Here is a 13,306-nt window from a genome sequence, read left to right as displayed (position 1 = left end):
ACAGGCCCACGCCCGGGACAGGCCCCACACCCGGGACAGGCCCACACCCGGGACAGGCCCCACGCCCGGGACAGTCCGCACACCCGGGACAGACCCACGCCCGGGACAGACCCACGCCCGGGACAGGCCCACGCCCGGGACAGGCCCCACACCCGGGACAGGCCCACGCCCGGGACAGGCCCACGCCCGGGACAGATCCACGCCCGGGACAGGCCCACGCCCGGGACAGGCCCACGCCCGGGACAGATCCACGCCCGGGACAGGCCCACGCCCGGGACAGGCCCACGCCCGGGACAGGCCCCACACCCGGGACAGGCCCACACCCGGGACAGGCCCCACACCCGGGACAGATCCACACCCGGGACAGGCCCACACCCGGGACAGGCCCCACGCCCGGGACAGATCCACGCCCGGGACAGACCCACACCCGGGACAGGCCCACCCCCGGGACAGGCCTGCACTCACCTGGCAGGAGCGGAACTGGCTGACGAGCAGGGTGCACCGCTGGGGGTCCTTCCGCCCGTCCAGGCTGTCCAGCTCGGCCGCCACCTGGTTCAGCTCCTCATCTGCATAGTAGAACTGGGCCAGCAGCTGCGGGTCCGACCTCTAGGGAGACAGGCACCTGGGCGTGAGCCAGGCCGAGGTGTGCGGGCACCTGGGGCGCCTGTTCCCAGGCGACGAGCAGTGCGCGCCCCGTCGGCTCCTGCACAAGAGTCTCCAGGCTTTAGGACGACGGGGCCGGCTGCTTCCTGGAGGCCGAGAGCAGCATCTCCGCAGGCAGCTAGATGGCAGGTCCTACTTTCCCTGGGGAGGGACGCCCCATACAAGGGCCTGGGGAGCGTGGGGTCAGGGGTCGCCTGGCCAATGGTGTCCTGACACCCAGCTCAGGAGTGGACTCCGGTCACCACAGCCCTGGGGTCCGTCCAGGCCACACCACCAGCTCCCTCACTGAGGGCACCGGGGGTGATGCCCCCAGGAGGCCGTGGCTCTGAGCTGGTGTGGCCACGCCCACACCTGATGGAGACGCACTCAGCCCGCACCCTCAGCACACACCCAGACCTCACACCCAAACACCCCCGCCCCAGGTGACGGCACCTGCTGTGCAAACGGGAGGCCCACACAGCTCTCCCGGGCGGGCGGGGCCTTCCTGGTGGCCTGAAGTCTGAGCTTACTCTGCGAGGAGTAGGTGTGACTTTCTGAGGAATGACTAGTACAGCCAGGAAAACATGCATTTTTGTTGTTTTACTTGTTGCAGGAAAACAGGGCCCAGCCACCCCCTCGGTCCAGGCAGCTGTGAGGAGCCACCTTCAGACGGGGCCACGAAAGCGTGGTCTCCAGCTGTCCGCCCGCACCCTTCCCTCTGGACCAGGTGGCCAGAGGCCGCCTCTCCAGCCGGCGGGCCAACCAGCACCGGGCCGGGCGCTGACCAGGAGGAGGGCCTGGGACACCCCAGCTGCCCCCGCTGGGGCTCTGACCTCCTGGGCAGGGAAGAGTGGACGGCAGAGACCACTGTGGAGGCTCCCCGTGCTGGATGGTGCTCCCAGCACCCGACGCCGAGGAAGCGCCACCCCTGCTGCCGGCACGCGTGGTTGCTGACCAGCAGAGGCCACCGGGTGGGCACGCTCCAGCCACGGTCTCGCCAGGCGGGCCTCCCCTACTGACCCCGCGGGCAGGGCAGACACCAGGCCGTGATTGGCGCACTCAGACGCGAGGACCTGCTGGCCTCACGCCACAAGCCACCCGCATGCCGAGCCCCGGGCCCTCCACTGGGAGCGGCCCGCTTCTTTTATTTTTATAAACATCTAACAGATTGACATGTCTCAGAAGACTCCTGTTTCTTTCTTTGTTACTCCTTTTCTCCCATTGATTTTTAGAGAGAGTGGGAGGGTGAGAAACAGAGAGACACATCGATGTGAGACACATCCCCTGGTTACTCCCTGCAGGGGCCCCGACCAGGTCCAGGATGGAGCCTCACCCGAGGTACATGCCTTTGACCAGAACCAAACCCCGGACCCTTCAGTCCTCAGGCGGATGCTCTATCCACTGAGCCACACCGGCCAGGGAGAAAGCGCCTGCTTCTGAGGGCGGTGTGGCCAGGTCTGCCCCGATGGCGCCTGTCTCGAGGCGGGCGCGCTGTGCACACTGCCGCCCGCAGTCGGGCCGGACCCAGCATATTCAGGGGCCGGAGGCGGGGGTGTGGAACCAGATGGCCACCCGAGACCTCGGCTCTCTGGGGGAGAAAAGCTGGCCCTGCAGGCTGTCAGATGGGCACGGCGTGTCTGTGGTTCGTCCCATCAGAGTCCTCCCGCTCGGCACCTGCAGGGGGTCAGGCTCCGGCCTGCCCAGCAGCACCGTCCCCTCTCCTCCCCACGGCCCTGTGTGCAATGCCCCTGCCCGTCTCATCTGGAGGGCAGGAAACCGGGCACAGAGAGGCCAAGACACCGGCCAAAGTCACACAGCTACGGGGTGGCGCCGTGGGGTCAGGGGCGGCCTGTGCACCCCACCACCCCGCTGACCTTCATCCTCCTTAAATACATGGAGAGCGATGAGTCATCATAAGCCACACCTAATCCTTAAAAGCTGCTCCTCAGCGGGGGCTGGGGGGGACACAGATACGGGGCCTCCTCTGGGGGTGATGACAGAGCTGGAATGAGACAGCTGCCCGTGTGGTGTAGCATTGGCCCTGGAGTTTGGCTCTGGCTCCTGCCCTGGAAGGAAGCGGAGCCGCCAAGCTCCCCCCAAAGGACCTCGGCTCCGTCCTTCTCGCCTCCACCGGCATCTTATTGCCACGAAGTCCACCGTGCTCCTTTGCTGACCCCTGGTTCCCGAGGGGAACCACCCTGGGGCCCCCCAATCACACAGGCCCGGGAGCCCAGTGCCCCCTGCACACAGGCACCTGCCCCCTGGGCTCCCCGCAGGTCCCTTCCACTACGTGAGGCTCCTGGCAACCCTAATTCACAACCCCTGGGCTGCGAATACTCTGGAAGGAGGCAGGCCACAGGGCACACTGCCCCAGTTGGCTGTGTCTCAGCGACGCACAGGCCCGCGGGCCGCAGCGGCTTTGACACCGGGAGCCCATCACCCCAGCCGGTGGCTCAGCTCCTGCTCCCCACAGCTCCCGGCTACCGCATCCTGACTCACGCGGCCCTTGAGCACAGCGTGGCTGCTGCCACACGGAGTCTCGATGTATTTCGGGTTGTTTTTAACGCTATAAAAAGGATGTCACGCGCGTGTGATATTCTGAGACGGGCTTTGATTTGTCACATCCTGTGCGCTGCCCGTGGAGTGACTTCTGCAGCCGGGCGCCCCTCGGCGAGCCCACGGGCACGAAGCCACGTGAATGCCCTGGCTGTGGGGCACTGTCCCCAGGAGGCGGCACTGCCTCCGTTGCCGCTGTAACAATTCACTCCCAACTCGGTGGTTCAACAGCAGGAGGTATTACTGTAGAGCTCTGAGGACAGAGCCCCAGCACAGGGTCAGCGGCTAAAACCAGGGGTCACAGGACCGCTCCCTCTGGAGGGTCTCGGGGAGACCTGTGTCCCCACCTCTCCTGGCGTCTAGAGGCCGAGCTCCTCTTGGAAGCCCAACAGTCGTCCAGTCCCAGCTCCCTCTGGTCATCTTCGGCCCCCCTCCACTGCTGCCCCTCCACGGAGGCCCCTATGGTCACACTGTCCGCACCCCCGCCCCCGCCCCCGGCTAATCCAGGGCCATCTCACAAGGCAGCCGCCTGGAGGCCTTGGCTCCATGTGCAACCTGCACGTGACCCCTGCTACTCCCAGGCTCTGGGGGTCAAGGCGTGAGCTCTTTGGGGCCCACCATCGGCTGGCTGCTGGCAGCGTTTCTGGGTCGCACACTTCACGCCTCAGCAGCCATGTCTCAGGTCTCAGGACCCCCTTCTCTCTGTTCAAAACACATATTTTTATCGATCTCAGAGAGGAAGGTAGAGAGAGAGAGAGAGACATCAGTGATGAGAGAGAATCACTGATCGGCTGCCTCCTGCACGCCCCACACTGGGGATAAAGCCTGCAACCCCGGGCCTGTGCCCTGACCGGGAATCACCGGGGGGCCTCCTGGTTCATAGGTTGGCGCTCAACCCCTGAGCCACGCCGGCCGGGCTGGTACTGTTTTAGAGACCAGAGGTCACAGCAGGTTTCACCTCTAGGGAATGATCTAGAAGCCTGGAGAGACCAGTATGGAACACAGGGGACAATACTGAACAGGCAAAGGGGGTGAGGTCCAGTGCCCAGGGGGTGACTGCCACCCCTCAGCTGTTCGAGGGCAGGTTTCCATTCTTAGCCTTTAAATGCAGTGACTCATTTCGTTCTATGTATGTACTAGAGGCCCGATGCACGAAATGCATGCAAGGGCCTTGGCCCCGCCCCCCCGCCCAGGGTGGCTTTGTCTGGAAGGAAGGACGTCCAGAAGGACGTCTGGTCTAATTAGCATATTACACTTTTATTATTATAGATATGATATGTAATCAATAGAAGTATAATCAATAAATCCAAATTAGTACATGTGAATAGAATCAATTTATAGGTATTAATTTGGATTTATTGATTGTATTTCCACATCAAAATATACTTCGGATAGATGGGGTAAATAAAATTATTATTAAAATGCTAAATAAAGCCCTAGCCCATTTGGCTCGGTGGATAGAGCGTCGGCCTGCAGACTGAAGGGTCCCAGGTTCAATTCCCGTCCAGGGCACAGGCCTGGGTTGTGGGCTCAATCCCCAGTGGGGGGCGTGCAGGAGGCAGCCGATCCATGATTCTCTCTCATTATTGATGTTTCTCTCTCTCTTTCCCTCTCCCTCTCTGAAATCAATGAAAATATGTTTAGAAAGATGCTAAATAAATAAAGAAACCAATAAACCCGGTGACGATGCCTCACCTGGGAGGGCCCGCTCCTGCGTTCAGGGCTGGTGTCCCCAGGCGCCTCCCGCCCTGACTCTCCCTCGGCTCCCTCAGGGCGGGGGGCCTGCGTCCCCCCCGGCTGTCGGCCTGCTGCTGGCCTACTCGGGCTCCGGGAACCCTTCCTCCCGAGGGCTGGAGCTTTTCCGGGAAGTCCACTCGGAGGATTACTCTGCCGGCCCCCAGGTGACTCAGGCCCTCGGGGAACCAAACTGGGTGTGGGGCCTTCCCGGCCGCCGGCCAGGGCACAGCTGAGTGGGTGTGAGTGGGCCTCGACCCCGCCCACCGGAGCTCAGCCCAGAGCCAGCCCTGGCCCCACAGCCCCCGCCACCCATCACCCACCCCCACACCTCACGCCGGGGCCACCACGGGAGTGACCCCGGGACACAGTGTCCCGTCCACCACCAGGAGGCGGAGTGGACGGCCTCTGAGGATGGCCTGGCCCTCGGATCCAGGGAAAGGGACCTGTGGGCTCCAAGCTGGGCCTCGAACACCAGCCCCTGGAGAGATGGCCGAGCGTCCCCGCCCCGCGACCGCCAGGGACGCGGCGCTTCCCCGAAAAGACCTCCCCAGATGCCAAACCCTTTTGTTTATTGCGGTGAAAGTCACATAACATACAATTAACCATTTTTAAAATATGTATTTTTATTGATTTCAGAGAGGAAGGGAGAGGGAGAGAGAGACATCAATGATGAGGGAGAATCATGGATCGGCTGCCTCCTGCACGCCCCCCGCTGGGGATCGAGACCCACCACCCGGGCCTGTGCCCTGGCTGGGAATCGAACTCTGACCTCCTGGTTCACAGGTCAATGGCCGACCGGGCCAATGAGCCATTTTACAGTGAGCAAGTCGGTGGCAGGTGGTACGTTCACACTGTTGTCCAACCCTCTTTCTCTGGTCGTAGGACCTTTCCACTGCCCCAGAGGAGACCCGATCCCTCAGCCGCCACCCCCATCCCTCCCGCCCAGCCCTGCTGTCTCTGGACTCGCCTGTTCTGCACGTGCGGTGTTTCGTGTGCACAAAAGCACACACTGTGGCCTCTGTGTCTGGCTCCTGGCTCAGCACCGTGTTTCGGGCTCGCCCGTGTGGTGGCAGGTAGTTAGTTCCTTCCCTTTCGTGGCTGAGTAACACCCGGGTGAGCACAGACCACCTTGACCTGCCCGGTGACCGTGGGCCGGCCTTCTGGCCATTGTGAACGTTACCGTGAGCACGGTGCGTTCTTAAATGCATCTGACATTGTTTGTGGTTTTTATTGATCTTAGAGGGAAGGAGAGAGGGAGAGAAATGTCAGTGTGAGAGAGAAACATTGAGGGGTTGCCTCCCACACACACCCCAACTGGGGATCGAACCCCCAACCTGGGGATGTGCCCTGACCGGAAACTGAACCCGCCACCTTCGGAGCGGTGGCCAATCAACTGAGCCCCCCTGGCCAGGGCGCGGCTGCCATCTAGGTAGTTTGCTGTCCTTTCAGGCTATTTTATAACACCCCCCAAAATCACTAGAATCACCCTCGGAAACGGAAAATCCGAAGGTAAAAATGTCTGCCCCCTGCCCGTGGGCGTGCTAACCCATCTCCCCAAGCCGGTGCCATGGTGGGGGGCACGCTGGAGTACCCCCACGCAGAGCCCGAGGACCCGGCCAGGAGGGGGTCCCACGCGAAGTGCCCCCCCCCGTGGGCATGCTAACCCATCTCCCCGAGCCCATGCCATGGTGGGGGGCACGCTGGAGTACCCCCACGCAGAGCCCGAGGACCCGGCCAGGAAGGGGGTCCCACGCGAAGTGCCCCCCCACCCCCCCCCCCACGGAAACATGGAGGCAGAGCCTCAACCTCCCTGTGCGGAGGGGAGGCCGCTCCATTCAGCACACCGGCTCCCCCCGGAGGTCGCCACAGCGTGTGACACATCCTCCCCTCCTCCCCGCAGCCTAACCTCTTCAGCCCCTTTAAACCATTCACTCCTGTCCTCCTCCCAACTCCGCATCCCCACCGACATCTGGGAGCCTGGCGGCCACTGGGAAAACAAAAGCAACTGCTCCATCAGATGAGACTCAGGTCAACTCTGAGACAGCTCTGGCCCCTCCCGCAGGACCCCCGGCTGCGGGGACGGCCCGAGACCTCATGTGGAAAACAGGGTGCACTCGGACAGTCCGGTTGTTAACAAAGCCCCCCAAACCTCAGCGGCTTGACCAGGAGGCCCATCCCCGAGCCGTCATTCCACCAGCCCCTGCCCCTCGGACTTCGCCGCCCACGGCCCTGGGGTCCTCTCCTGGATCCTGAGCCTCCAGCCAAGGAACTGGAGGGAGGGCGTGGGTCACAGGTCACAGGCCACGGCCACAGCCACAGCCACAGGAAGACGGCTTGAGGGGTTCTGGGGCCGGGCCTGAGATGGTGTCCCCACTGCTGCCCACGCGGGAGGCGCGTGCCCAGGGGCAGTGAGGGCACAGGGGGCATTGCCATTCCTACTGGCAGCTCGTGACAGGCCCCTCGTGTGCTGAGGGTGTTTCCTGAAACTGATCACCCCCCTTTTGGTGGTGGGGCTGCACCTGCCGGACACGCCCACTCTCAGGTGACAGCTGGAGCGACGCCGGCCTCTGGGGCCCAGAAGACCCGTGTGCGGTTCTGGGAGGAGCCCGCGCCTCTCTCCCGCCGTGCGCCCCCGCGCCCCCACCCGGCCATGAGGGCGGTCCTTAGATAGGCAGGCCGTTACTGCCCACCTAACTGCACACGCAGGGCCGCCACCCCCACCTGACAGACAGGGACACAGGCCTGCAAGGACGGCCCTGCTGCCCTGTACGCTGCCCTCTGCTCAGACCCGAAGCCACAGCAGGTGGCAGGCAGGACAATAAAACACAGCCCAACGGGGGAGGGGGGGGGCAACAAGGGGACAAGGACACACGTGTGATCCCTCAACCGATAAAGAACAAGAACACAGCCTCACAGCGCCCCAGGTGCTGTCACAGAGCAGGACGCGTGGGGGGACACAGCACACGGGGACACAGCACACGGGGGGACACAGCACACGGGGGGCACAGCACACGGGGGGACACAGCACACGGGGGGACACAGCACACGGGGGCACACAGCACATGGGGGGGACACAGCACACAGGGGGCGCACAGCACACGGGGGACACAGCACACGGGGCACACAGCACACGGGGGGGCACACAGCACACGGGGGGGCACACAGCACACGGGGCACACAGCACACGGGGGGACACAGCACACGGGGGGGCACACAGCACACGGGGCACACAGCACACGGGGGGGCACACAGCACACGGGGGCACACAGCACACGGGGGGACACAGCACACGGGGACACACAGCACACGGGGACACTGCACACGGGGGGGACACAGCACACGGGGGCACACAGCACACGTGGGGACACAGCACACGGGGGGACACAGCACACGGGGGGGCACACAGCACACGGGGGGGCACAGCACATGGGACACAGCACACGGGGGGGACACAGCACACGGGGGGGCACACAGCACACGGGGGGGACACAGCACACACGGGGACACACAGCACACGGGGGGACACAGAACACGGGGGGGACACAGCACACGGGGGGACACTGCACACGGGGGGACACAGCACACGGGGGCACACAGCACACGGGGGGGACACAGCACACACGGGGACACACAGCACACGGGGGCACACAGCACACGGGGGGCACACAGCACACGGGGGCACACAGCACACGGGGGGGACACAGCACACGGGGGGCACACAGCACACGGGGGGGACACAGCACACGGGGGGCACACAGCACACGGGGGGACACAGCACACGGGGGGCACACAGCACACGGGGGCACACAGCACACGGGGGGGACACAGCACACGGGGGGCACACAGCACACGGGGGGGCACACAGCACACGGGGGGACACAGCACACAGGGGCACACAGCACACGGGGGACACACAGCACACGGGGGCACACAGCACGCGGGGGGACACAGCACACGGGGCACACAGCACACGGGGGACACACAGCACACGGGGGCACACAGCACGCGGGGGGACACAGCACACGGGGCACACAGCACCCCACGGGAGAACTGCGCCACCAGCACAGCCACCGTGGGCTCTGGGATGGGCATCACACGTTGAAAACAAGCGCATCTGCTGCTCTGGGCATCCCCGAGGCTGGAGAGGGCTGAGCATCTGAGTGACCTCACAGGCTCCCGTTGGGGGGGGGGGGGGCGCCGCCGGAGCCATTAGGTGAGGCTGCAGACCTCGGCCCTGACTTCCCGTCAGCTCACTGCTCTGCCAAGCTCGCGCCCAGCGCCCAGCGGGGACAGTGATGACGGTGATGCCAGCGCACTCGCGTCTACAGCTCGGCCTCCCTGCGGACGCTCTGCCCGGCTCTGCCCCGCCCGCCCGCAGGGATCCATGAAGCCGGGGCAGTGAGCGGGAGCCTGCTGAGTGGCTCCCCAGACCTCAGGCCTCCGGCTGCCCACAGCCCGGCACTCTGTGCGCCTGCAGGAAGCCTGGGGGGGGTGGGGGGGGAGCAGACCTGGCAGTGGGGAGGGAGGGGCCGGTCCCTTCGGAGTTCAGGACAGAGCAGAGCAGCCCGCCCTGCCCGCCCTGACTCAGCGCTGCCCAGCATCCTTCCCAGAACTTCCCGGCCCGCTCTGTGCCAGGCACCTGCTGGCAGCGGGACTGGCCCGGCACAGGCTGAGCCCGGCTTTCGGGAAGCCTGGCTCTCCAGCAGCTCACGCCGACAGCAGGCTGCTCCTCCGAGGGTGGCCTCAGTGCTGCGGGGCGCTCAGCCTTCGTCAGCGTCGCCGCCCGGCTAGGAGTGAACACAGACACCCCAGGCCCCGGAACCGCATCTGTGCCCAGCCCCGGGCTCTGACCCAGCGGGCCGTCACCCGGCCCGTGGAGGCCCCCGTCCATCTGGACGGCATCACCCACCCGCCCGGCAATTCTTCCTCGAAGATGGAAAACACAAATTCATCCTGGCCCATCACGGACACCTCCCGCTGACTGCCAGTAATGCCCCCTCCGGCCCCCCTCCCACTCAGCGAGCAGCGTCCCACGCCTTCTCCGGGCCGCGTCAGTCCAGAGGAGACACAGCCCCTCATGCTTTGCATGAAGGAAAACCACCGCGGAGTTTAAAAGACGGCCTTCAGGAAGGTACATGGAAATGGGAGAGTGCAGAGGGCGTCTGGAAACATGTTTTAAATTGGTTTCACAGAGGAAGGGAGAGGGAGAGGGAGAGGGAGAGATAGAAACATCAATGACGAGAGAGAATCACTGATGGGCTGCCTCCCTGCACGCCCCAGCTCAGGAAAGAGCCCACAAGCCCGGCATGTGCCCCGACCAGGAATCAAACCATGACCTGCTGGTTCATAGGACGATGCTCAATCACGGAGCCACGCCGGCCGGGCAGCCAATGGCATTTTAATGTGAAACTACTGCACCTACATCCGATTTATTTTCTACTCAACTCAGGTAGTTACTAATGACCCAGACACGAACATGATCCGGTGTCAGGAGCAGTTGAAAGCACTTCCCAACGCTCCTCAGAGCGACAAGGACGACGAGTGTTTCTGGTCTCGGGGTATTTCCCCTGCAGCCGCGAGCAAGCAGCGCAGTGTCCCCGCACACAGAGCTGGGGTTCGGTCAAGAATGCAGCTGGGATTGTATGTGCATCTCAGCACAAAAGCAAACAAAGTCCTATCGCAGGCCACCGCCTCCCCCAGACACATCCCCCCACCGCTCACATTTAACACGCCAACCATGCCAGGCCCGGAACCTTCCCGGGCAGGCCTGGCTGGGTGCTGACTTGTGCCGAAATGTGGTAAATTAGGTAGGAGGGGGAGCATAAAACTCAACTCACAATGCCGGGCAAAGGGCTGAGCTGTGGTGTAAAGAATGAAAAGCTGGCTGGGGTGACCTAACATACCCCACGCCTCCGAACAATCAAGACATTTAAGTCCAAAGACAGATCTCAAATAAGGGACTGCCCAGCCTCGGGCTGCACGCGGGGCGCCGCTGCCCGCAAATGCCACGCAGGACACAGAGATGCGGGGTGCAGATGCGTCCGGAGCCCAGGGGTCAGCGACAAGAATTAGACAGTATGACGAGATGACAGAGAGGAAAAGGCAGGAAAAGGTGAGGATCAGAGCAAACATCACCCCCTCCGGCCCGAGCACACATCTTTGGGCCCCGTCACCAGGGTTGGTAACTCACCACCCCTGGCCTTGCAGGGGCAGCGCCCGCCGCAGAGGGCAACGTAGGGACTCCATCCTCAGCTCTGGGACACACGCCCAAGGACGGGCAGCATCCTTCTCCACTTTCAAAGACTTGCCCTGAATGGCACAGGCAGGGCCGCGGCATTACCCAGCGATGACACCGGCGCCCACAGTCCCTTCTCCTCCCTCCGACAGCAGAGCCCGGGGGCGGGCGGCCCTGGCAGCGAGGCTCTTCCAGCCCCACCGGGACGGAGGCGCCGGCCCAGACCCCTGACAAAGCGTTTCTGAGGCACCGGTGTTACCTGACCTGGGAGAATGTCCCTTGGCCCTGCCATCTGTCACTGAACATGCAGTGCTGCCCCCACCCATGACCTTTGACAAGCAGACTTCGTTTTTCCTTTACTTGTGACAGAAGTCACACAGACAGAAGCGGTTCCCGTGCAGCGGCTGCCTGCCACCTTCCCTGGCAACCTACAGTGACAGCGGGCAGGGCAAGCCTCCTGGGGGCTGAGGCCTGGGGGGCTGAGGCTTTGTGGGGGCTGAGGCCTGGGGGACTGAGGCCTGGGGCGCTGAGGTCTAGGGGGGCTGAGGCGTGGGGGTGCTGAGGCCTGGAGGGCTGAGGTCTGGGGGGGCTGAGGCCTGGGGGTCTGGGTGAGAAGAGGGCCCGCAGAAGGCAGCCAAGGGCAGTGAGGCCCCAAACCACACTCAGCGCCAGAAGCCAGGGTCCTGTGCAGCTGCCACCACCCCTCAGTAGGGCTGCGTGGCAGGAGGGCAGTGCTGCTGCTCCAGGAACGCAGGGACCCGAAACCAGGGCCCAAGGCAGGACCCCAGGCACCCTGAGCCTCCAAACCAACACACACTGGGAGGACTCTTCCCTCCAAAGGCCTGGAGCCTTCAGGTCCCTGAGCTCGCGCCCCACAACCTCCAGTGCCTGTCCTCCTGAGGGACCTGCTGCCACCCCACTCCGGGGGCACCAGGAGGGCATGGATTTAAGGAAACCCCACCCGGAGGGACACCCTCGAGGGGGACGGGAGCTGGGAAGCGGTTTCCCCGGGAGGAGAGGTGAGTCCCCTGGGTCCAGCAGCGACATTGGACCTCGGATGTCCGAGGCGCCCTTTGGTCCCCGGTAACCCCACCCGAGCCACAACCCCCCAACCAAGACCTGGGCGCCCGGGGGTCCTCCCGCTTCGCGGGCCCGGAACCCAGAGGGAGCCACTAGGACCCTGCGCCAAGGACCCTGCCCTGGACGCTCTGGCCTCAGCAGACACGAGCCCAGGCGGGCGGGCGGCGGGGACACAGCGCCCGCAGTGCGACTGGCGCAGCCGCCGAGGCTCGGCACGGGGCACGCCGCCCAGACCGGACCCCGACCCCGACCCCGCGCCGAGGAGGGACGCCGCGCCGGGAGATGGGGGAGCGCGCGGGTGGGCGCCGGGCACGGGTGGGGGCGCCGCTGGCCGAGGTGTGGACCGGTCCCGGCTCTGGAAGGCAAGGCCCAGACAGTGGACGGGAATCGGCTCTGGACACAGGGCCCGGTGAGAGGAAACGGGGTTCCCTCCAGAACCCGGGGGAAGAGGACGGTTCTGCCCCGGGATGCGGAGAAAGGTCGAGAAGTACCTCCCAAGCCCAGGATGGGGGGAGGGGGTGGGGAATGAGGAGTCACCGGGTGCAGGACTCAGGAGGAGGGGTCCGCTACGGGCTGGGGGAGGGGGGTCGCGAGGTGCAAGCGGACACGGATGGTGAGCGAGAGGGGCCGCCCTGGGCGCGGGCGCACCCAGGCCGAGGGTGAGCGCGGGCGGGTCCGTCGCGCACGGGGCTGGGCGCCCTTCCTGGACACAGCCGCTCGCTGGGCTGGAACCGGGACCCGCCGCGGGGGAGGGCGACGTCAGCGCCGGGCGGAGTGCGGGAGGTCTGCGCGGGCGGCGGGACGGGGCCGCTCACCTTGGGTTTGTACAGCCACTTTCGGAACCTGTGCATCATCGCCGCGCCGGCCCGGCCCGCCCGGCGGCCCTCCCTCCACGGCGAGGCGCCCGGGCCCGGCGGCGGCGGCGGTCCCAGGGCGCCGGGGGCGCCGGGCAGGTGCGCAGCCGAAAGATGCTCCGCCAGCGGCGCGCGGCGCGGACCCGCAGACCGCGGCGGGCGACGGGCTGACGCGGCTCGGGGCGCCCGCGCCTCGCCGCTC

At 65.0% G+C, this 13,306-nt stretch overlaps 1 protein-coding gene across 2 annotated transcripts in view; it reads right to left on the bottom strand.

The window, feature by feature from the left end:
* The window catches only part of ZFYVE28 (zinc finger FYVE-type containing 28), a 36,342-nt gene extending 23,214 nt beyond the window's left edge, over nt 1-13,128 (bottom strand). For both annotated transcript variants that reach the window (XM_070400339.1, XM_070400345.1), the window contains exons 1-2: nt 13,066-13,128; nt 466-606 (exon numbers count right to left, since the gene is read on the bottom strand). In XM_070400339.1, coding sequence (XP_070256440.1) covers nt 466-606; nt 13,066-13,104 — 180 coding nt within the window. In that variant the 5' untranslated portion in view covers nt 13,105-13,128. The remainder of the gene's footprint in view (nt 1-465; nt 607-13,065) is intronic.
* Nucleotides 13,129-13,306: the final 178 nt, after the last annotated feature.

This window comes from Myotis yumanensis, unplaced genomic scaffold, assembly GCF_028538775.1.
Source record: "Myotis yumanensis isolate MYYU_CA2020_CCGP unplaced genomic scaffold, mMyoYum1.0.hap1 SCAF_1, whole genome shotgun sequence".
NCBI lineage: Eukaryota > Metazoa > Chordata > Mammalia > Chiroptera > Vespertilionidae > Myotis > Myotis yumanensis.
The sequence above is the reverse complement of the archived record's forward strand: the minus strand, read 5'-3'. Positions and strand labels throughout refer to the sequence as shown.